This window comes from Microtus oregoni, unplaced genomic scaffold (assembly GCF_018167655.1).
Source record: "Microtus oregoni isolate MIOR12 unplaced genomic scaffold, Mior012 000010F_ref0000083, whole genome shotgun sequence".
NCBI lineage: Eukaryota > Metazoa > Chordata > Mammalia > Rodentia > Cricetidae > Microtus > Microtus oregoni.
In genome coordinates, this window is record NW_024543069.1 from 20,586,694 (window position 1) to 20,610,110 (window position 23,417).

At 44.4% G+C, this 23,417-nt stretch overlaps 1 protein-coding gene across 1 annotated transcript in view; it reads left to right on the forward strand.

The window, feature by feature from the left end:
* Wwtr1 (WW domain containing transcription regulator 1) overlaps nucleotides 1-22,636 on the forward strand; it is a 114,028-nt gene extending 91,392 nt beyond the window's left edge. The window contains exons 5-7 of the mRNA XM_041659205.1: nucleotides 12,957-13,075; nucleotides 14,694-14,806; nucleotides 19,109-22,636. Coding sequence (XP_041515139.1) covers nucleotides 12,957-13,075; nucleotides 14,694-14,806; nucleotides 19,109-19,293 — 417 coding nt within the window. The 3' untranslated portion in view covers nucleotides 19,294-22,636. The remainder of the gene's footprint in view (nucleotides 1-12,956; nucleotides 13,076-14,693; nucleotides 14,807-19,108) is intronic.
* The last annotated feature ends 781 nt before the right edge of the window (nucleotides 22,637-23,417 follow it).

Genomic DNA, 23,417 nt, shown 5'->3' on the forward strand with positions numbered 1-23,417 from the left:
AATTGTCCTGCTATAAATCCCGGACCTGGTATCAAACCTGCTATCTTCCTGCCTCAGCTCCTGAATCCTGGGATAGGGATGTGCCTCTTTGTCTGGCTCAGTCCGGTTAATGTGCGCCTTACTGTGTACATTCATTTGGTCGACAGGACACTGCTGTGTGTCTTCTGGGGGCTCATTATTGATGTTCTTCATAAACAACAACAACCACAAAAGCCAGGCATGGTGATGGCACACTTTCAACCTAGAACTTGGAAGACTGACTGACTCAGAATGCTTGAGAGTTTGAGGCCCTAGAGCTGGGGGTGTGTCTCAGTGGTGGAGTACTTGCCTAGCATGTACTAGTCCCTAGCACAGAGAAATAGAGGCGGGGGGGGGGGAGGGGGAGAAGAGGAGGAGGGAGGAAGGAGAAAGGGGCTGAGTTTGAGTCATTTTGCCACTTTAAGGAAATGGTTTCAGCTGTTCAAAGAGTGTCCTTGGAAGGGAGCGTGGGAGTGTTATTGGGTAAATACTTTCCCCAAGTTATAGCTGTTATTTTAAACTCTATACATCGTTCTATCGTTCAATGATAATGTTGTGCTCATCAAATACATCTCAGATGTAAGCTCTGAAAATAAAAGAGATGAATATTTAGTTAAGACAGCGATTAGGGCACTACAGTGGTGGCTTCTACTCCTAGGACCTAAATCTCTGCTTTCTTGGATGCGTCATAATAATGTTTCTTGGCAAAAGTAATCATATTATTGTTTTCCATGGTTGAATATTTCTATTTAGTTAGCGAGTCTTTTTTTTTTTTTTGAGTCAGGGTGTCTCTGTATAGCCCTGGCTATCCTGGGCTCACTCTGTAGACCAGGCTGGCCTCAAATTTACAGAGATCCATCTGCCTCTGCCTCTGTCTCCCAAGTGCTGGGATTAAAGGCAAGCACCACCACCGCCTAGGATATTTCTACTTGGAATTGACCGATTTCTTATTTGGAAATAAAATGTGAATTATACAGTATTATGGTCTCACTTATAAGTTCTCCCCACTTTTGTTTTTCAATGATCTTAAATGGTGGGTTTTTGTTTGTTTGTTTGATCTTTGTTTTTAATCACTCTTCTGTTAGGAATGATGTGTTTCTGTTTCTTCCTCTTGTATAACTCTTTCTTTTGTCCTCCTTTCCCACAGAAGGAATTTCTGCAAAGGGTGGGGAAAAGTGCCCGGGAGTGCTTCCTTGAGGCTCACTGTAGGTGCCTTTGAGCCACAGATACTTTTGATGGTTCATATTACAGAAATGCCAGCATAGTTCCTTCAGTGCTGATCCCCGGCAGCTGGGGAACTTGGTGCATTCTAGGGCAGCCCAGTGTGCAGTCCTTCACACGGCACAGCAAGGCGAAAGGTTGGCAGTGTGGCTCAGCTCTGACTGTGTGTGTTTGTGTGGGTGGGGGGGTATGGGTGTGTGTGTCTAGTTAGGAGACAGGATGGATGGTTTTGGTAGCTTTTTAAATTATTATTTTGACACTGGAGTGTAGGGGAGAAATGTGTGAATAGAACTAATAATCATGGAAGTTTGATCCCCCCCCCCCCCAAACCATCATGTTCCCTAGTCATATGTAATAAGGGCCATATGATAATGGCATGGGAGTGTTTTCTGGGAACATTTCCAGGATATCTTGAATATCATTTTGATGCACTTTTAAAGACATGTCTTATTTGACATGTGTTGTGAATGTTTTGCATGCATGTATGCATGTGCACCAGAGGCATGCCTGGCTCCTTGGGAAGTCAGAAGAGGTCATTGGATCCCCTGGAACAGGAATTCAGGATGGCTGTACCACCAGGCAGGTGCACAGGAAACAGGATGATTGTGAACCACCAGGCGGGTGCTGGGAACTGAGCCTGCACCGTCTGTGAGAACAGTAACTGCTCTTACTTGCTAAGTTATTACTCCAGCCCCATTGGCAGGCTTTTGTTATTACTGTGTATGTGCACACATGTGGTGCCAAGTACCACCATCAGGAGCCAGTTCTCTCGTTTCCCCGCGGAAGCTGGGGATTGGCCGCAGGGGGCCAGGCTTTCTCAGCATGCACCCTTACCCACTGAGCCACACTGCCCATCCCTGGTAGCCTTTTTTGACTTCTTCTGGTGGTTTATCACTTTGTCATTTGAGTCTTAGCCAGGGCAGGGGTAGGAAAAGACTCAAAGTAAATGAGGTCTTCCATCCACCTGTTCAGGTCCTTTCTAGCACCAAATAGGAATTTGTGGTGAGAAAGAGCTGGTGTTTCCAGAGGAGATGTGTGGTTTCTCTGTAACTCCTATTGGTTTTCTCAGTCACCAGCAGCAGCCTGGACATCCCTTGCTCACTGGGAGGTCGGTAACCAGCCTGCCTCTCCTGTCTGCAGGAGATCTCTAATGGTATAGCTTGTCTTCTTCTGTTACTCTTTTATTACTGTACAGTTTGATGTTGCCCCAATGGGGAAGCCACCCCTCGACTGTACTACATGACCTCCTGGCCTGTATTCTCTGACCGCTGTGCCTGTGTTGTCCTGTGTTAGCTCAATGGTGCTAAAGTCACTCAGGGCATTGACAAAATAGATTGAGGGACAGTGTGATTGCAGTTCTAACGTGAGTTTCTATTGATTCAGGGTAGAAACTTGATTTCCCCCTTTCTTCCTTTATCTTCTCATTGATTCCCTTAACCAATATTTATGGAACTGGGAATAGGAAGATAAACGGCATATAGCTGACTTTAAATAGCTTCTATGGTCACAGAGAAGACAAAATAATTACTTCCAAGTTGTGGGTCAAAGGGAAAATTAACACTATTACCTCCTTGGGGTCCTAGTGGTTACCTCTTTGACCTTTATTATTGTCCCTGAGCCCAGACAAATTCACTTTCTGTGAAAATATTGTATGTTCCTTTATCTCTTTCCATTCACTACTCCTCCTGGCCAACAAGCTGTCCACCAACTACTACATTGGAATCAAAGTGGCAGCGTCTCCACAGATTCAGCGTCCTAACTAGGCAGGCCTCTAATCCTAACTGCTTGGGAGGCTAAGGCAGGAGAATTGAGAGGTAGGCAAGGGTGGGCTACCAACGGGAGTTCAAAGCCAGCCTGGGTTAGTTATCTCAAAATGAGAACATAAAAAGAGGGAGCACAGGCACTCGCCCCCAAGTCTGCCAGATATCACAAGGCAGAAAGAAGCATCTACCACAAGTTCTCCTGATCTCCTTGCATGTGCAGTGGTGTGCATGCATGCGTAGGTGGGATGCACGCACACCATGCACATATACACTTACACATATAGCCACACGTGTTACACATCCTTTAAAAGGACTCAGGATGTGGAATCGCGGTAGATGGTTTGCCTGACATGCATGACCTTAGGTTTAACCTCCCTATCACTCCCTCCCCCGAACTGGGAAAATTTCCTTAAATGTAGTCCCTAAATTTAGCATTGCCTGCTGAAGCAGCAGAATTGAACTTGTCAGGGCCTGCACTGTGGAGAGACTGTTACTATTTCCAAGTGGATTCCATACTGTTTTACCTCTATTCTCTCTTTAATTGGAACGTCGGGGAGGGAGGTGAGTAGAAGAACATAGCTTGTGAACAAACATGCTGACTAAGCTTAGCCTTTGGTTTCCTGGGTGACACAGGAACACAGACGGAGGGAGGCAGGCTCAGAATTCTTTTAGCTGGTCTTACAGATTTCGGTCAAGCTTGACAGCCACTGTCAGGGGGGTAGGCCAGCTGACCAGCTAGCTTCACAAGGCCGTTCCGGATACACGGTTCCCTGGATAGGGACGCAGAATTCAGAGTGCTGCTAAGAGGGCTGTTTTATGTCTTGAGTTTTTAAGAGCTTTTCAGGAAAGTTAAAAACATACTTAGCAAAGCGTGTAGGGTAGGTAAACGGTGGCCAGTTCGCAGCCTCTGGAACACAGGTTCCTAACTTTTCAGAACCCAAGGTGTAGAGTTAGATTTCAGAGTTGACTAAGGCGTTTGAGGGGCTCCTGCCATCCGGCATTCAGCACGCACCTAAATCATCTGTGGAGAAATGGCTGTTTAAATTCATTCTTTTATTTATGCTCAATGTTCTCATCACACATGTTGGGCAGGGAGCAAGACTGCAGCTTCTATTTCAGTTTCGAGCAAGTGTTGGATTGTGTAGGAGTTGAGGGCATCTGCTGTCTTCCTTTATTGACCGCTACCACAGGAGGTGATGGCCTATGCCTGTGATCTGTGTCAGCCCTTACAAAGCAAAGGACCACTGCCAGCTTCAGGACAGCTTGGTCTACACAGCAAGTTTTAGGCCAGCCAGGGCTACATAGTGAGACTTTGGGGGTGGGGTAGGGAAATGGGGAGAAAAGAAAGAGTTCCGGTTCAAATCTTTTATAAAGGACTCCCCCACCCCTCATCATACGTACAATATTTATTTGTCCCTTTAAATAAATACATACGTAATAAAACGTCCTTTTGAAAATAAATTGGGCGTTGTTTTAAAATGGAGGCTCGCTTTTCTCTAAGGAAAGCTAGACCGCGGAGGTATGAGGAAGTACTCCCGTCTCAGAAATCCACCTCACCTTTTTGCGTTCAGTAAAAAGAATGTCTCAATCTTGTCTTCCTTTATGTGATTCTAGGCGAGAACAGAAACAGACTGTGGACCAACACGAGATTGCTGCGTGTATCTTGAGTTAAAGGAGCAGCAGAGGGCCGTGGATAATAATTATGGACTCACACAAATGTTTCCTCCCCAAGACTCGGAGTTTTGAGTCTGCCCTTCTATAGAGACAGCCTGGCAGCTGAGTGTGATGAGGTGTTTCAGAGAGAGAAGCCCCAGGAAGTGTGGCAGGGAATTTCTAAAATCTCTTGGCTCCGGCTTTAAAAGAGATTGCCATCAGAACCCCCAAAGCATTCTGCTTCTGAAATCTCCCCCCAGTTTTGACAGAGAGAGAGTGAGCTGAGTCTCTGCACTAAAATAACTGTTTAATGGTAGGATTTTAAAATATTGTTTTCATTGTTCTTCTTTTCTTTTCTTTTTTTTTTCTTTTCCTACTCACCCCACCCTTTATAATTAAAACAATCCAGTCTTCCATTTTTGTAGAATCCTGGCTACACACTTCAGTCAAGCTGAGCACCTTCAGAAGGGGTTATTATCATTCCGTTCCCTTTGAAGTACATTCCAGCAAGGGCAGGGGCTGGCTGGTGGGAGGAGCCCTGGGAGCCGCGAACACAGGGATGCTTTCTACCGCTGTTTACTTTCTTGCCTCTTCTGTTGATTTATTCCACAGGAGAACTTCAGGCCAGTGGGGAAGGAGGCTTGAGGCTCTCTTCCTGAACGCCCTCACTCATCGGGTGTCTTTCATTATCCCCCTCAGTTAGGCCTTACACACACAGCCTCCCAGCCATTTCAAATCCACAAACGATTTTTGTTGTTGTTGTCTCAGGGAATTGACAGATGACCACAAACTCAGAGATTCCAGAGCCCCTCTTGGACAGAGGTTTTCCATTCCCAACTTTTATGTGGAGAAAAAAAAAAAAAAGAAAGCTGGTGGTGGGGAGGGGGAGGGCTGGAGCAGGCCTGCCCTGGCAGCTTTTCAGGACTTTGTGAAACTGGCCTTTAAGATCTGAACTTAAAACTTCTCGAAATGTGGTGTGAATTCCCAAGACTCTAGCCCCACCCATATACATTGAAATGGATCCTAAAGCATTTCCAATGCCATATTCCTCCCATTCGTGGAGGGAAAACTGCGCTCAGTACTGTTGAATAGTCTAGTTCATTAATTTTTTTTTTTTCTAAACAGGCTGAATGAGGTCATGGGGTTGGTATTTCCATTTTATAGCTGGGAAAACAGGATCAGAGAAATGAAGTAACTTGCCCAAGTCTCATGGCCAGGACTAGGTGAAAGGGTCTGAATCTGAGCTCTGCCAACTTCAGCCCTCACTTCCTTCTCTCTGCTACCCTGTGGACAGTCCCAGAATAGACTCAGAAGTCAACCGGCCTGGATGTGGATCCTGGCTCTCCCTGTTGTCAGCTGTAGGGCCCTGGGAAAGTCACTTACTCTCTTTGTCCCCCAGTTTCTTCAGCAGTAAAATAAATTAACTGGGTCCTATGTTCAGGTTTTGCATGTAGAAAGCAAAATGCAAAGTCTGGGCTAACACTTCCGTCTCTCCTCCTGTCTTTCATGCCCTCCGACACTCCTTTTTACGCATGTCCACTCTGCTTTTTGATCTTTTCATATTGCCCAACAAGATAGGTTTTATAAAGCATTTTAATGAGCTGTCAGAAATTTAGCCCAGGGACTGGAGAGATTGATTAAGAGCACTGACTGCTTTTCCAAAAAACCCAGAGTTCAAATCCCAGCACCCACATGGTGGTTCGCAACCATCTAGAATCCTAGTTCGGGGGGAGAGGGGAATCCCCTGTTCTCCTTTGGACATCTTGGGCACAGCATACACTTGATGCATAGACATACATTCGGGGAAAACACACATGCACATAATAATAAATAAGAGAATGTCGTCCAAATTTTGATAGCTATATTCTGACCAAACTGGGATTTGAACCCCTGTCATTCTTATTTTAAAGTCACTTCCACTGCATTGTTTTCTCTCTTTCTCTCTCTCTCTCTCTCTCTCTCTCTGCCAAGCTCAGGGCAGATCCAACAACATTGAATCCTTACCCACTTCTTGAGAGTTCCTTTGGCCAGTAGCCCAGCGAACTGAGAAGCAGGCAGTACCTTAATTGAACTGGCACGACAGGGAGGCTGGTTGGAGTACCTACAGAAGTAATGATGACCTGGTGCTTGAGATGGCTGTAAGATTGGAGGATAGTAACGTGGGGATTAGATGAACAGCGTAAAACCTAGTCATTGTCCATTCCCTGTGATGGTCTGCCTGCCCCTCTCCAGACTTGCGGGAAGATGGGGAAGGGTCTTAGCAACTGTTGCTAAGACTAGTACCTGATGTGTTGGGTTTATTTTGGGTCACGGGTCCAGGTGATACAGTACAGCTCATCACAGTATGGAAGGCACGGTGGCAGAAGGCACCCAGTCCCATTGTGTCTTATCAGGAAGCAGAGAGAGAGAGATGGATGGAGCACAGCTGGCTTCTCGTTTTCTGTGTAGTTCAGGATCCCAGCCCATGAATTGGTACTACTGACCTTTAGGGTACATCTCTCCACCTCCCTTAACCTAGATCGTTCTCACAGCCCAGAGGCTAATTTAATGAAGGTGATTCTTCCCAAGTGTGTCAGAGGCCTGTCTCCAGGGCATTCTAAATGCTGTCCAATTGGCAGTCCCAGTCAGGTTGGATGCTGGAGGGGTAATAACATTTGGAGAAACCTGAAGATGCTAGGGGGAGCTGTTCTGAGCCCAGCCAATATTAGGTGTGTGTACTTTTGAGGACCAGAAGCGCAGAGTCTGGGAATGTCTTGACCTGATGTGGCTCTGATGGTCTGGAAGAACATCTGGAATGCGGCTGTGTAACATGGCTGGTAAAGCTGAGTAGGATGTGTCTGGGGGAAGAGAGACCTGATACAGAGTTGTGGAGAAATCAAAGGCCTGTCTTAGAGGCCCGGGAGGGTTAGAGGGAAGTGACAGGACTGGTGGGGCCTGTGAGTAGGCCTGCTCCTCTAGAAAGGAAGCAGGAAATAGAAGCCTGCTCCTCTAGAACGGAAGCAGGAAATAAAACAACTGTAGGTTGTAGTGTTGCCCTCAGCTCTCACCAGCTGTCCAACTGGGTTAGTTTGCTTTTCTGCTGTAATGAACCGCGGACCAAAAGCAACTCGAGGCCGAGAGTGTCTTCCCAGCTGCTGCCCATCCTTCAGGGAAGCCATAGCTGGAACTCACGGTAGGAACCTAAGCTCCACTTGGCTCCGTCGGCTTGCTTTCTTGTATAACCCAGGACCACCGACCCAGGGATGGCATTGCCCCATCTGTCGTTAATCAAGAAAATGCCCGGAGCGTGTGCCTGTAGGCCAGTCTCGTGGAGGCAATCTCCTCTTCCCAGGTGACTGTGGTTTGTGTCAAGTTGACGTAAGCCGACCGGCACACCTGCTTAGACTAGAGAAGCTGATGATTATTGCTGAGTGCTTTTCTTGGTCTAGGTAAAGGTGGATGTTTGCCGTGGTGCTTATAGAAGGGGCGTGGGTGTCACGTGACCGTCAGGCATACTGATTTAAACTTTAATTTTACGTCTAAACTTATTAAAAGACAACATCAACAATTAACTACAAAGCTTCAAATCCCCCTCCTTTGATAAGGACAGGCTGGTGACAAGCTGTTTTTAGCCTTTGGTGTTGTATTTGCCCACCCCCAAATTTGTGGGCAGATACCAGGAGATTTTTTTAATTTTCAAAGCGGTAGTGTCTTACTTGGGTTTCTGTTGCTATGATAAAACACCATGCACCAAAAGCAATTTGGGAAGGACAGGGTTTAGTTCATCTTCTGGTGTCCATCGCTGAAGGCAGTCAGGGCAGGAGCCCACAGCCAGGAGCTGGAGGAAGCCTGCTTTCTTGTACATCTAGGATCATCTGAATCAAGAAAATTCCCTCCAGTCTTACAAGCTGTCTGATGGGGGCATTTTCTCTAGGGAGATTCCTCTTTTCAGATAATTTACCATGCGCCAAAGCTGAAAGAAAACCAAAGCACAACACAACAATAGAAAACCCAGCAGGTGGAATTTTTAAAGTTGTCAATGTAGAACTATTATAAAATGTAACTCTCAACCGTTCTATAGTTAAAAGGCCCAAGTTGACTGGAAAGAAATTTCTTTGAGTCAAAGTGAATCACTTCCTCACAACAGTGAGGAGATTTTAAAGCTGTCTATTTATTCATTGATTCTTGTGGTCCTAGGGATGGAGCCCAGGGCCTTGGCTTGTTAGGGGACTGCTCTACTGCTATTGTCCTTATTTGGACTTTTAACCTGTGCATTTGAGACGGTACAGGAACACACGGTGCAGTGACAGCTAGCCGACTACGGTGACTTCTGGAAGAGGGTCTCTCCTGAGCAGCTTTGTCATCACGGCCGTCCCTTGCACACGTGGTTTTATTATCCTCACTGGGAAATGGCAAACTTGTGAAATAACTCACTGGGAGACAGCAGGGCTGGGATTCAGTTCCTAGTATTGGGTGCTCCTGTTTCTGCTACTGGCCATTCAGTCCTGTTCATTTTGTGTTAGGACACAGGAAGAGGATTTAGGTTAACTAAGGGGAGCGTGTGCCTGGCTGGTTAAGTTGCATATAGACTCATTTAAGGCAGGCAGTGGTAGCACATGCCTTTAATCCCATTACTCAGGAGGCAGAAACAGGTGGAACTCTGTGAATTTGAGGTCAGCCTGGTCTGTAGAGCAAGTTTGAGGATAGCCTCCAAGAGTTTCCTGAAAAACAAAAGCAAAAAAGATGTATTTAGACTCATTTGTGGTTAAAGGTGTGAATTTTTTTCTTATTTTTTTTGTTACTAGCATAATTTAAAATGTTTTTATTTGAATATGTACTATTTCTCATTTACTTAGTATTTTTTTCTTTGAGTATATACTGCATAGTTACCATGGTTACAGGGAGTTGGGAATATAGGCATGAGCGTAGTGACGAAGGTCCCTTCCTTGGTGGAATTTAACATTCCATTGGGGAGGACAAGATAAAACATAAAAGTTGCCGTGAAGAAAATAAATGCGGGTTAAGAGACAAACAGTAGGGGCAGAGAGATGGCTCAGCAGTTAGGAGCACCGACTGCTCTTCCACAGGACCCGGGTTCAATTCCCAGCACCCCCACATGACAACTCACAACTGTTTGTAACTCCAAGATCCGACACCCTCACACAGACACATTGCAGGCCAAACATTAATGCACATAAAAACAAATAAACAAAGAAAACAAACACATAACTAGGGAGTTAGGCGGTGATGGGGTGGGGGGGCTCCTTTAGATAGTGGCAGGGGGATTGTCTCTGAGAAGTAGCATTTGTAGGTTAGTAAGTGAAGGAAATGGACACTTGGGGAAGGTCTCAGGATTGTGTTCCAGACAGAGGGACCAGTTGTACAGATTCAGGAGGTGGAAGCAACCGCAGAGGCGGATGCTAAGCCTGGGAGACCATGAGTTGTCAGGCTGGAGTGGTGGGTAGACGCCTGGGCTACAGACATGTGCCTCCATGGTCCATTCGGTGGAGCTGGGGAGGAAGTAGAAGTTCACCTTGTATTTGTACTTAGCTGCTCTTTGAAATGATCTCTGACCCAAGAATGATCCTACAGGAATCTAAAACAGGTCATTGTATTGTTAATAATAAATGATCCGATTTATTTTTTTTAAAGCCATTAGGGTTAAAACACCCCTTGTGGTCTCTTGCATTTTCTGAGTCATTTGAAGGAGGTGGAAAACGTGGTCCCTTGTGCCCCCTACCGGCAGAATGTAGCATTTCCTCTTTTGGTGATTTGGAGATAGGCTTCAGTTAGGAAGCAGTGCTGGAGTGGGCACTTCTCTTGGATCTGAAATCCAGAGGATAGACGGGAAACGGCAGTGAGCATTTCCCTTAGCATACTACATATCCTTCGTTACATAGTCTTTAATTTTGTCCTCGGTTAGCGTACAAAGAAACAGATTTCACTGTGACATTTTCATGCATATATATTGTTATGCTTTTTTCTTATTCACCGGTCACTATCCTCCGCCATCTTTCTTCTTCCCCATATAATTATCTCTTCCTTCCCTCCAAATAGTTCCCTTTCCTGATTTTAAAAGCATTTTTACAATTTTTCTTTATTTTTATGTGTGTGCGAGCACACTTGTGTCATGGTGCACACATGGAGGGCAGCTATCAGGAGTTGATTCTCTCCGCTGTGCAGAGGTAGTGTTTCTCGATACTTCTGCAGTGCTCTGTGTTCCAGGCAACTCCCCTGTCTCTGCCTCCCCTCTTCATCTGCTTTTTTTTTTTAAATGTGGGTTTAAAGAAATCATGAAAGTGTTTGTACCCACAGAGCTGCCTTGCTACCCTCTCCTTTCATGACATATGTTATGAAGATTTTAAAATTTTATTTATATATTCTGCCACAAGCAAGCACATTTTTTTCTCTATTTGAAATAGTCTATGGGTAAGCAAGTTAAATAAAAATGAACATCTCATGGAACTGTCAGAAACGCAGTTACCTCAGGTTTCCTCATCCCTGGTTCAGGTTTTCTATGTGAGACTTTGTTGGATAATAAAGTTTCTAGGCATGTCAGAATAACTATAAGAAAAAAAACTTGATTGTTCTGGATCAATTTAGAAGGTACTTTCAAAACGCCATCTATTGTGTGTGTGTGTGTGTTATTGAGTTTTGAAATGCATTAATTAAGGATTCTAATTATTTGCCTCCTCAAAATAAAGAGAAGTGAACCAGAGGTCCTTTTCTTGCCTGGTTATTTTATTTCTGCTCATTAGTAGGGCAGTTTCATTTCTTTTTTCTTAATTTTTTTAAGACAGGTTTTCTCTAACAGTCTTTCTTTCTTTCTTTCTTTCTTTCTTTCTTTCTTTCTTTCCTTTCTTGCCTTCCTGCCCCTTCCCCCAATCTTTCTTTCCAGGGTTTCTCTGTCTGGCTGTCTTAGAACTCGCTCTGTAGAGCAGGCTGGCCTCCCTATGTAGGATAAAAGGCAGCATGGGACACAATGCCCAGCTCAGTGCAGGTCCCTCCCAGTCAGCCCTCTCAGGGTTGGTCAGAGTCATGCCACCTTTGAGGTAGTAACCACATAGCAAACACAGTAACCTACAGTTTTCCAGGGTCACTGCCCAGACCGCAGTACTTTGAACCATCACGTGAAGGGCTGAAAGAGATCTAACCAGCATCCTGCAGCTCAGATAGCTAGAATGTTCTGTTTGTCATTGCAGCCATGGTTTAGGGATTTTAAGGCTGTGAGATCAATGACTTCAGCTTGGAAATGAAAAACCGATAGGCATAAATATGTCCAGGACCTAACCTTGGTTTTGGATGTAAGCAGAAACATCTGAGTATTCGTCTGGAAATGACCATCCACTTGAAATGCATCTGATGCCTGGTCATTTCTGGAGTGTGGAGAGTGTCACTGCAGGCAGGTTCATAACATTTTGTACTTATTCTTCTTGCTATTAATGCTAGCTTAAAAAAATCCATAACCCATCAAACATCTAGTTGTTGGTGGGATTTGGTTTGGAACTCCAGTTTCCCCCAGCTGTAGTCAACTCAACATTGTTATGGTTGTGTGTATATGTGAGTGTGTATGATGTCTGTACATAAGTGCAGGCGTGCCTGTGCCAAGACTTGTATCTAGAGGACCATTTTGTGGAATCAGCTCTCCCCATCCACCCTTATGTGTTACACCCTGAAGATTTAATTCAACATGCCAGGCTTATGCGGTAAGCACTTTTACCTCACTGAGCCATCTCACCAGCTCTGATACGATATTTATTTATTCTGTACATGTACATCCATGATGAGCATTCAGATGGCGGTCAGAGAACAACTTGTAGAAGTTGGTTCTTCCACTGTGCAGATCCTGCAAAAGGAACTTGGGTTGTCAGGCTTGGTGGTAAATGTGTAAAAGCCTATACTATCAGAGCATCTGTCTGTCTGTCTGTTTATCTATCTATCTATCTATCTATCTATCATCTATCTATCCATCCATCCATCTATCATTTATCTATCTATCTATCTATCTATCTATCATCTATCTGTAAGCAAATGGTTTAACTGGTTGTCTTATTCATCTGGTGATTAACAGCAGCTGCTAAGTGTAATTTTATTTAAGGCTCTAAACCTTCCATTCATACTGGCATGTAAACGGGGAGAGACTAGCGTGTGTACGCTAGTCCAGAGCTGTCTGGGGAGAAAGAATACTAACCTCCCGATGGCCTTGACCTACTAAAATAGGCACCAAGTTTTTTGTGTTTGGTGAACAGTCTTCATATGAATTGTATTACGATGCAACCCTTCGTGGCAACTGACTGACGTCCTTTCCCTCCGACTCTGTAGGAAGCTGCCCTCTGCAGACAGCTCCCCATGGAGGAGACCATGGCCCCTGTCAACCCACCTGCCATGACCACAGATATGCGGTCCATCACCAACAACAGCTCAGATCCTTTCCTCAATGGGTAAGTTCACACTGGGGACCACTGACTTTTGCTTTCTTACCTATGGTTTAGGCTGTGTGGGGTGTTTGTTTGCATGGAGAAGGGGCAGGGTTCTTCAGGGATGGCGAGAGGCGGGAGAGCTGACAGAAGAAAGAAAAAGGAAGCTTTTAGAAAACATCTCAGTTTCAAAACCTAGTCACACCAAACACATAGGCATCCTCAGGAATATTAACCTTCATCAGGCAATGAAAGGAGACAGAGACAGAGACCCACACGGGAGCACCGGACAGAAATCTCAAGGTCCAAATCAGGAGCAGAAGGAGACGGAGCACGAGCAAGGAACTCAGGACCACGAGGGGTGCACCCACACACTAAGACAATGGGGATGTTCTATTGGGATCTCACCAAGGCCAGCTGGCCTAGGTCTGAAAAAGCATGGGATAAATCCGAACTAGCTGAACATAGCGGACAATGAGGAATACTGAGAATTCAAGAACAATTGCAGTGGGTTTTTGATCCTACTGCACGTACTGGCTTTGTGGGAGCCTAGGCAGTTTGAATGCTCACCTTACGAGACCTGGATAGAGGTGGGCAGTCCTTGGGCTTCCCACAGGTCAGGGAACCCTGATTGCTCTTCGAGCAGATGAGGGAGGGGGACTTGATCGGGGGAGGGGGAGGGAAATGGGAAGCGGTTGTGGGGACGAGGCAGAAATCCTTAATAAATAAATAAATTTAAAAAATAAAAAAAAACAAAACCTAGTCACACGACATGGAGTTTATTCAGTCAGTGATTTGCATACCAGGACGAGCTTCAAGTTTAAACAGGACAGCTCGATTTGGTAATCACTTGCAAGAGTCTTGATGGTCCCGAGAGGAAAGGTGAGGTTAGAAGCATACTATGGCAAATAGAACAAATAAATTCAGAGGTACTTATGGGGAAAGGTAAGTAAGGTTTCAAAGTTTAGCTAATAGTGTTAATTTTCTGCTGTGCTGTTTTTCAAAGACTAGAAAAGTAGAAAGGAAACTAAGGTACCTGCCATCCAGGCTTGCTATATTGTATGCCAAGCACTGTTTGAGCCCATCTCTGCCACCACTAGGTGTCTTTCTTCCCTCCATTCTCTCCCCAGGCATAGCCACTCCTCAGAAAGTGGTGTGTGGCCATCCCAGGGAACTTAGCTATTTTTTCTGGAACCCTTTCCCCCAGCCTCTTGAGTGTTGGGACTACAGGCATGGGCCACTATGACTGGCTATATACATACTTCTTTTAACATTAATGTGTATCTCTATGAGCGTTATTCAGCACTATTTTTCTGGGTTTTAAAATTTCACATAAGTAGTATCAGGTAGCATAATCTGAACATAGAATAGGGCTCAAACAGTTATTTTGAGGCAAGGAAATCAACACCCATGTATATGGTGAGTAACCAGTTTTATTTGCATGTAATTTTATTTGCATATAATTAATATAATTTGCATATAATTACTTAAGATCAGTTATACATTTCAAAATTAAAAGGCCCAGTAGCATTTGTCCCTCTCACCGCCCGAGTTCTGTGACTGCGTTCTAGCTGTGATGTTTATTTACTGGACTCATGTTAAGGTCTCCACTTATTTTCCTTTCTTCCTTTCTCCTCTGCAGAGGGCCCTATCATTCAAGGGAGCAGAGCACGGACAGTGGCCTGGGGTTGGGGTGCTACAGTGTCCCCACAACTCCAGAGGACTTCCTCAGCAACATGGACGAGATGGAAACAGGTGGGCACACAGCCTGCAGCTATCATTTTCAGATTGTCTTTTGGTTATTGCAATCCGAAAATCCAATGGGAAACAAACCTAGAACACAAAATGCCAGCTAAAAGCCCACTCAGTCCACAGGCGCTATTGCTATATAGCAGACTTCTCAGAGTTTATGCAAATATGGCTTCATATAGGCTCCATATAGGTGGGCTTTTTAAGCCCACCCCCATCCTTTTGGTATTGCCCTTTCCTCTTTTAAAGATTTATTTATTTATTATGTACAGTGTTCAGCCTCCATATATGCCTTCAGGCCAGAAGAGGGCGCCAGATCACCATGTGGGTTGCTGGGAATTGAACTCAGGACCTCCAGAAGAGCAGTCAGGGCTCTTAACCTCTGAGCCATCTCTCCAGCCCCCTTTCCTCTTAACCATTCTGTACTTACCTGGAGTGGGGGTGACTTGCTGTACCCCCTTTTTAGTTGTAATGAATACTCTTTCTACTGGAATTTAGACTACTTTTGGTTCTCCGAGCACGCTGATCTTTTCGTGTTACTTTCTGGTTTGGGGAAGGATTGACAGTAGGTATGTAACCAAAAGCTCAGAGGGTTCTAATTGTCAGCGCCATTTCTGACATAATTCCCTCCTTCAACAATTGGCAAGAAGACAACCAGGTTGACTTCCTAGACCCAGTGTGTGCATCCTATAAATCCGTCTGAACTCTTGACATTGTCGTCTGCTAACTTTACATTTGAGAACTGCATGATTGAGGGGGGAAATCTGGAGGGCTGGAGAGGTGTCTCAGTGGCTAAAGCACTGGGTGCTCTTCCACGGTTCAATTCCCAGCACCCACATAGCAGTTCACAGTCGCCTGCAACTCCAGTTCCAGGGGATTCAACAGCCTCACTCAGACACGCATGCAGGCAAAACCCCAATACACATAAAGTCAAAATAAATAAATAGTTTACACTTCAGTGTTGAGACACATAGTATTTAGCTTTTCTTTTCTTTTACTTTTGAGGCAGGGTCTCTCTGTTCTCTGGCTGTCCTGGACTGTGAAATGTAGACCAGACTGACCTTGAGCTCTGCCTCTGCCTCCCAAGTGCAACAGTAATAGCAATGAAAGGGGTGGACCCCCATCCCCAGCTCACATAATGTAGCTCCTTTGTGTCTTGCTAGCCAAGCCCAGAATAAATGACAGCATGCATATAGCTCTGTGTAGATGACTTTGCCATTTCTCTTCTATTATTCGTGACAGAGAAGCCGCTGTTGGACTGGAGAGATGGTTTAGCACCAGATATGCTGGCGTTCCACATGCATTTATACATGCAGAAGCACTCATGCACGTGTATGGCTGCCGTGTGCTGCTTGCTGCGAGTCTAAATTGTGTAGCCAGGTTTGCAGTGCAGCGCTGCAGAAGGGCAGGATGCTGGAGCAGCACCTGCAGGTCTTGCAGACCGACGGCAGTAGATAGAGGCCGTAGTAGGGTTGTTGTGTGGGAGTTACATAGTGTTTTGCACTGATTGCCGTATTCAGTTTATTTTGTCACTTCTCCTCCTCGCCCCTTTCATCTTTTCACACGCCTGTGTGTCTGTGTAATTTATTTTGTGTCCCTGAAATAGCCTCATGAGGTGGCTCCTTCCTATGCTGTTTACTTTTATCTTTTAAACTCTGGGAATCCCGTAAAAAGGGTAAAAAGCGAAATTAAATAAGGAGAGAGGGTGGGCACCTCAGGAGACATTAAAAGGATACATTCTCTCCTGTAGGTTTGTAAAATGATGTCCACTGGGTAAATGGGGGAGTGCTTTTGAAGCCATAACACACAGTTAAATGGTGTCTTGAAAAGAACAGTGGCAATGTTCAGCCCGAGTTGAATCTTTGTTTCTCAGTCCCTGGTAACAGTGTTCTCTAGGGATGCTCTGTGGGCCTCTGCTTCTCATCAGTGAAATGAGAATAGTGTTGCCACCTCTGCTCCTCCACTGAAGGAGGATACCGATGAAGTGGATTTGATAAACACTGTGTTCCTATTAATCTACTTAACTGAGTGTCATCTCATTGAGTTCAGGGTCACTCCTGCGAGGTGTTTGCAGGAAATGGGCATACATTGTTAAAGAGAGTCAGTCTTGTAATATTTAGTAATACTTGGTCATTAGCTGAGGAAGGGCTGAGGGCAGGCAGAGCTGGCTGGTGGCTAGAAAAGATGGTTCAGTCTGCCAAGCACATTGACCACTTGCCAGGAGCAAGCTGGCTGAGAACCCTCTCCCTTTGCAATGAGCACACACAGCTGGACTTGTGTGGAGATGGAACCAAGGGATGTTAACATGATAAGTAAAGGCTACTCAGTCATTCCTCCTTCCAGAATGTTCCGTGAAAACCACATCCCTGGAAGAATTGATCTCCCCCCCCCCCCCTTTAATCCTTAAGTAGCTTAAGTGGTGAACTTCAGTAGCTAAATGACAAAGGCTAAAAAGACCACAAGGACATTGTAGAGCTACTGCCAAGAGAAATAAAGAAATGCTTTGAGCTCCGTCTCCTTCTGCTCCTGATTTGGACCTTGAGATTTCTGTCCGGTGCTCCCATGTGGGTCTCTGTCTCTGTCTCCTTTCATCGCCTGATGAAGGTTAATATTCATGAGGATGCCTATGTGTTTGTCTTTGGATTCACCTTCTTATTTAGCTTCTCTAGGAACATGAATTATAAGCTCAATGTCCTTTATTTATGGCTAGAAACCAAATATGAGTGAGTACATCCCATGTTCCTCTTTTTGGGTCTGGCTTACAAGGAACTCAGGACCACGAGGGGTGCACCCACACACTAAGACAATGGGGATGTTCTATTGGGATCTCACCAAGGCCAGCTGGCCTAGGTCTGAAAAAGTATGGGATAAATCCGGACTAGCGGAACATAGCGGACAATGAGGAATACTGAGAATTCAAGAACAATTGCAGTGGGTTTTTGATCCTACTGCACGTACTGGCTTTGTGGGAGCCTAGGCAGTTTGGATGTGCACCTTACGAGACCTGGATAGAGGTGGGCAGTCCTTGGGCTTCCCACAGGTCAGGGAACCCTGATTGCTCTTCGAGCAGATGAGGGAGGGGGACTTGATCGGGGGAGGGGGAGGGAAATGGGAAGCGGTTGCGGGGACGAGGCAGAAATCCTTAATAAATAAATAAATTTAAATAAAAAAAAACAAAAAAAAAAGAAATGCTTTGAGATTGTTAACCTTGATGAAGAAGCGTCAACTCATGCTTTCATTTTGGGTGAGAAAGAATTTGAAGAATTCGTTAAAAAAAGAGATTTTGTTTGGCTAAAATATGTATTTTCAAGAATTAGAAGATCGTAATGATATTTTGAACTTCTAAGTTTTTGTGCCCGTGTGAGTTTACGTGTACCACGTGAGCAGGAGTCTTGAGGCCAGAGGATATCGGGTTTTTTGAAGTTGAAGTTACAGGGGTTTGTGGGCCACAGTGCGGGTGCTGGGACTTGAGCTCAGGAACTCTGCTGACCATCCCTCTAGCATCTGTAATGATAACTTTAGTAGACAGATGGCGTAGCCTTAAATATGGCACCTGTGTTGCTTCTTCCCAACGTGTGCAGGAGACCCAGGAGGTCAAGAGAAACTAAGCATGCCTACGGTCATATAGTAAAGGACCTGTCGAGTGATATCAGGTCTCCATGTAGTTCCCATAATACTGTTACGTAAAGCATGTATTCTCAGTCAAATTCCAGAGGCTTTCCTTTCTAGCATTTTCCTCCACCATGTCCTGCAGAACTCTAGCCTTACTGGGGTAAACAGTCTTCCAAAACAGGTTGAGGTCGCTAATGTGGTGTCCGTGGGCATGAAAATGTGGGTTATGTTAGTACTTGAACTATTCTGCCCCCTTCTCAAGAACTTACAAGAAAAGGCTGGAGAGATGACTCCGTACTTAAGAGCCCTGGCTGCTCCTCTAGAGGACATAGGCTCGAGTCTCACGGCCTACGTGGTGGCTCATCACTGTCTGTTTCTCTAGTCCTGTGGATACACTTATTCTCTCTCCTGGACTCTCCAGGCACACACGTGTTGCACGGACGAAACATGCAAGCACAATACTCATATAAAATAAAATGTAGCCAGGCATAGTGGCACACACCTTTAATCCCAGTACTCAGGAGGCAGAGGCAGGTGGATTTCTGTGAGTATGAGACCAGCGTGGTCTACATAGTGAGTTCCAGGACAGCCAGAGCTACATAGTGAGAGACCCTGTCTCAAAAATAACAACAAAGAAACAAACAAAATTTTAAAAATTTAAGAAGGAAATAACAACTGTCCTTCCTTCTATTACAGGAGAAAATGCAGGTCAGACACCGATGGCCGTCAATCCCCAGCAGACCCGCTTCCCTGATTTCCTTGACTGCCTTCCAGGAACCAACGTTGACCTAGGGACTTTGGAGTCTGAAGATCTGATCCCCCTCTTCAATGATGTCGAGTCTGCGCTGAACAAAAGCGAGCCCTTTCTAACCTGGCTGTGATCGCTCCCGTGGTCACGTGTGGCAGCTGTGACCTGACCTTTCCTGGGCCTCGTGGAACAAGTGCCGGAGCAAAGCAGGTCCACAGGTGTACTGCTCCTGGCCTCCGTACCCACACTCCTGGTCCATGCAGCCAGCTAATCATTGCCTGCCTGGGCTTGACTTCCAAGAACTTAAGTGACACATAAATAAACGTTCTCTTCATTTTCCGCCAGCCTGCATTTCCGTGACAGATAGTGCAGAATTGATTATGCAGAATAACTCCTTAAAAATCCCCGCTACCCCGTGGCTTAGCTTTATAGGCATTAGCTAAAATTCATGTGTCAATTGATTCTAAGCCATAAAAGCTGACCCCAGGCAGTGAATTCTGACTGGCAGCTTGGTCCAAGAAAAGTGCACAAAGACCCAATTTGCAGTTTCAAAAACTGTACTGATAACCCTAGTAACAAATGGTTCAAAACTTATTTAACTTGATCTTAAAAAAAAAAAATCATTGTATAGTTAGTAAATTTCTGTTGTGTGGAATATGATGCAGTTTGGAATCCATGCTGGCTCTGATGTCTGCTCTCATTCTGCATTTACAAAGGCACAGAGTCCTAATGTCACCAGCCTTCGCCATTTGACGGCGGAGCACCCAGCGGCTCGGTGCTGCGTGCAGAAGGGCCGCTGCGGTATTTGTCGCAGGTCTTGCATGACAGGTCGTATGAAAGAGACCAGTTTGGTACTGAGATGAACAATTATGAAGCCAAACTACTTTTTTTTTTTTTAAATTGCAACCTGTATTCTTTGCAAAATGCAGCTTGGAATCTGTTTGTTTTATGGAACACTGTCGTTTTGTGGCTATGACAAAGGGCCGCCGAATGTTTTTTGATGAATCAGTGGCAACTGTTTTTGTCTTTTGACCTATTCGGAAAACATCAGGCCAGCGTAGATCTCAGCCTGACGACATGCAAATTAGCTGTTGCATTTTGTACTCTGAGGCATTATCGATTCTGCTTTCGAGGTTTCAAGCGCTTAAAAATGATCTTGTCTGTAGAAGTGTTTGAAGAACAAAACAGATGCCTGACTGTGCACACAGAAAGGCCTTGACAGGGCGTGTCGTCTAGATTTGTGCTTCTGAGCAGAGTAAGATTGATTCCTAAGTATGTTATCCTAACCCCTTTGCTAAGTTGGTACAAAAAGGCATAAGATATGATAAGATATGTACTCAATACCTCTTATGTAACCAACTTTTTTTTTTAATTATCTCTTAAGGACTGAGAGCATCGTGTTCATTTAGCAGGCGGTCTGCCCGCGCTAGCAATGAAGTCCTTAGCTCTTTATTATTTTGAACTGACATTATTTATAGTGTATGAATTTAATCTCCTTTTTTATTTTTTATTTTTGAAAGACATCAAGAATCCAAGAGGAAACTTTCAGTGTCCATGAGGGTGAGGGCTTTGTTGTTCAGGATCTTTAATAAGATCCCTTTGGTTTATTGAAATATAGATGCACAGAGTACATTTGGTCGTGGTGGGAAGAGGCAAGTGAAAGGTCAGAGACGAAGCTGTGGAATATGCCAGAAAGGCCAGTCGATGGGAAATGAGCCAGACTCATCAGAACCCCTCAAAAGCGAGCAAGCAAGACGGGCGAAAAGTGCCCTCGAAGAACAAAGCAGCAATTTTCTCTCAGCCTTCGTACCAAAAGACCCTGCTGTCAGAGAGAAGAGGGTTAGGGTGCACTTTACTGGGGAGGGGCAGAGAGGAGGAAGGGGCAGGGCTGTGGCACTCTGATGCTCTCTGTCTCTGTGCTTGCTAAACACGTCAGCAGACAAGAGCATGGGCCACTGTTGCATCCAGCACTCTGAAATGATTTCTCTTTCCTTGGAAGAGCCCCAATTAACGCCCAGTTAACTCCTTGAGCACTCTGAGAGAGGCGAATTGGTATTTATGTTGCTACTAGGTTGAAAGGGAGCACTCTTTCTTATTCTCTTTTGTTAGCAAAAATTGCAAAAAGAGTTGTACATTCTTTCTGAGGAAAATCAAAAACAAACCAAAACACAAGGGACCTAACAAAACTCGACAGTGTTACTGTATTTAAAAATATTTTTTATACATGCATTTCAGGCTATTAAATGTAAAAAAAAGATACTCTTTTTTTTTTTTAAAAAAAAATAGTTAAATCATTGATGGTTTATGTTGCCAGGTTTTAGAAGCCATTTTATAATAAGCTTGTGTCATTATGAAATATTAGAATAATATTTTAGTAAATTAGTTTAAACCTTTTTAATGAATATAGTATTTTTCTAGAATAAAATATGGCCCCTGACTGTTTACTAATAGATAAAGCCAGATATAATTTCTTTGTTTTTAAGACTATAAAATATGGCTTTTTAAAGAGAGCTAAACCTAGAAATCAGAAGCCAGACCTTTTTTGCTTTCTAGTTCTGATTGAACTCAAGACTTCATGTGTGTTAGGCAAGTGCCTTGCCGCTGAGCTCCATCCCCAGCCCTAAGAACAATCTCAGTGGTTCTCTAGTATTACTGTAAGTATTAATACTCTCTAAGAATTCATAATAAGGTGCTATTCATATACTTTCTCATATTCTAAGACGACCTGTCAGACTAGCTAGTCTTTCTTCGACCTAAATCAATACTTTTTTTTTTTTTTTTTACCATATCATCTCCAAATTTTGTCATAGAATAGGCAACTTTAAAAGTTGCATTTAAGAAGAAGAAGAAGCTTTTCCCGATAAGATACACTTTAGTGAAGCATTTCGATAGGGAAAGCATCCTGCCATTTTGTTAGCATCGGGGATTTCTTTTTTAGGCAGCGTTTCACTGTAGTATCTAGGATGTAAGATGTATTTCTTTCAGTGATTTCCCAGTGTGTGAGAAGCACATAAAACAGAACTAGCTTTAGCCCCCTGGGCACTGCTCAGCAGAAAGGAGTTTGCAGGAGGTGACGTGAAGTGGCTGACAGAGTCACTGAGTGCTGTGTTCTTACAATGTAATTAGAAGCAACTTCTGAAAGGACAACTTTTGGGAAAAAATGGGGGGGGGGAACAAGCCATTTAAAAAAAAAAGAAAAAAAGGAAAGCTATAGATTAATTTGATGGGAAAAGGGTGATTGACAGAGACCATTTCCCTGATACTGTATTATACACGTGCTAATACTTTAACTTAATTTTTTTTTTTTACTTCTACATTTTATCAAATGAGACCTGTGTTGTTGATTTCTAATCCAGTGTGTTCTGCATACGGGAAACATGCAGCCAAATCCATCAAATCAAGCCATTTTATCTGGAGTTTGTTACAGGTTTTAATTCTCAATTCTGTATAAAAAAATAAATACAATTGAACTTCCACTTGGGCCTTTGTCTCTGTCACGTGGTGTGGTTGTTTACTGGGGGCTTGGGGTAGAAGCAGAGAGGCTTCCACAACCCCTGGCAGTCAGTGAGAGAGGCAGGAAGACAGATTCTGTATGCAAATATTCTTTTAAAGGTGTGTATTTAAAAAACAAACAACAGCCAAACCTTCCCCAGCCTTCCAATACCCTCAGCTGGATTATGTTTTTAACAACAGGGTGTGCCTCTCCCCGCTGCAGTAAGTAAACACACTGCAGACACGCTGTCATTAATTCTGAATCCGGGCTCTCGCTTTGCTTCCCGTGGATACTGTGGTTTCTTCCCCCACCTACCTGCTTGCCGTACTGGTGGGGAACCCAGCTAACTTGCCATCGCCCCAGAACTGGTCTTATGTGCCAGTTTTAAACAGAGCTTTACAGCCATGTTTCTTCAGCATGTGTTTTCCGTGCTGTGCCAAGGATGATGAAGTCAGAGTCTCGCACGTGTTAGGTAGATGGTTTACCACCAGGCTGTACCCTCCAGCCCTCTTACTCACTTCTAAGGTTATAAGGCCTTTTTTAAACAAAAACAGTTCCATTTATTTTGCTTAGCATTATCGTGGCTAATGCATATTGAGCATGCGCGGCACACTGACCATTTGCTAAGCACTAAAGCGGATTGTCCAGTGCCATCTAAGTCCCTTTCCAGCAATGCCACTGTTCTCGCCTGGCTGCAATGAAGGTGTCACTGTGTGAAGCAGTTAATTCACACAGGGTCGTGCGTACACAGCCAGTGTCTGGGG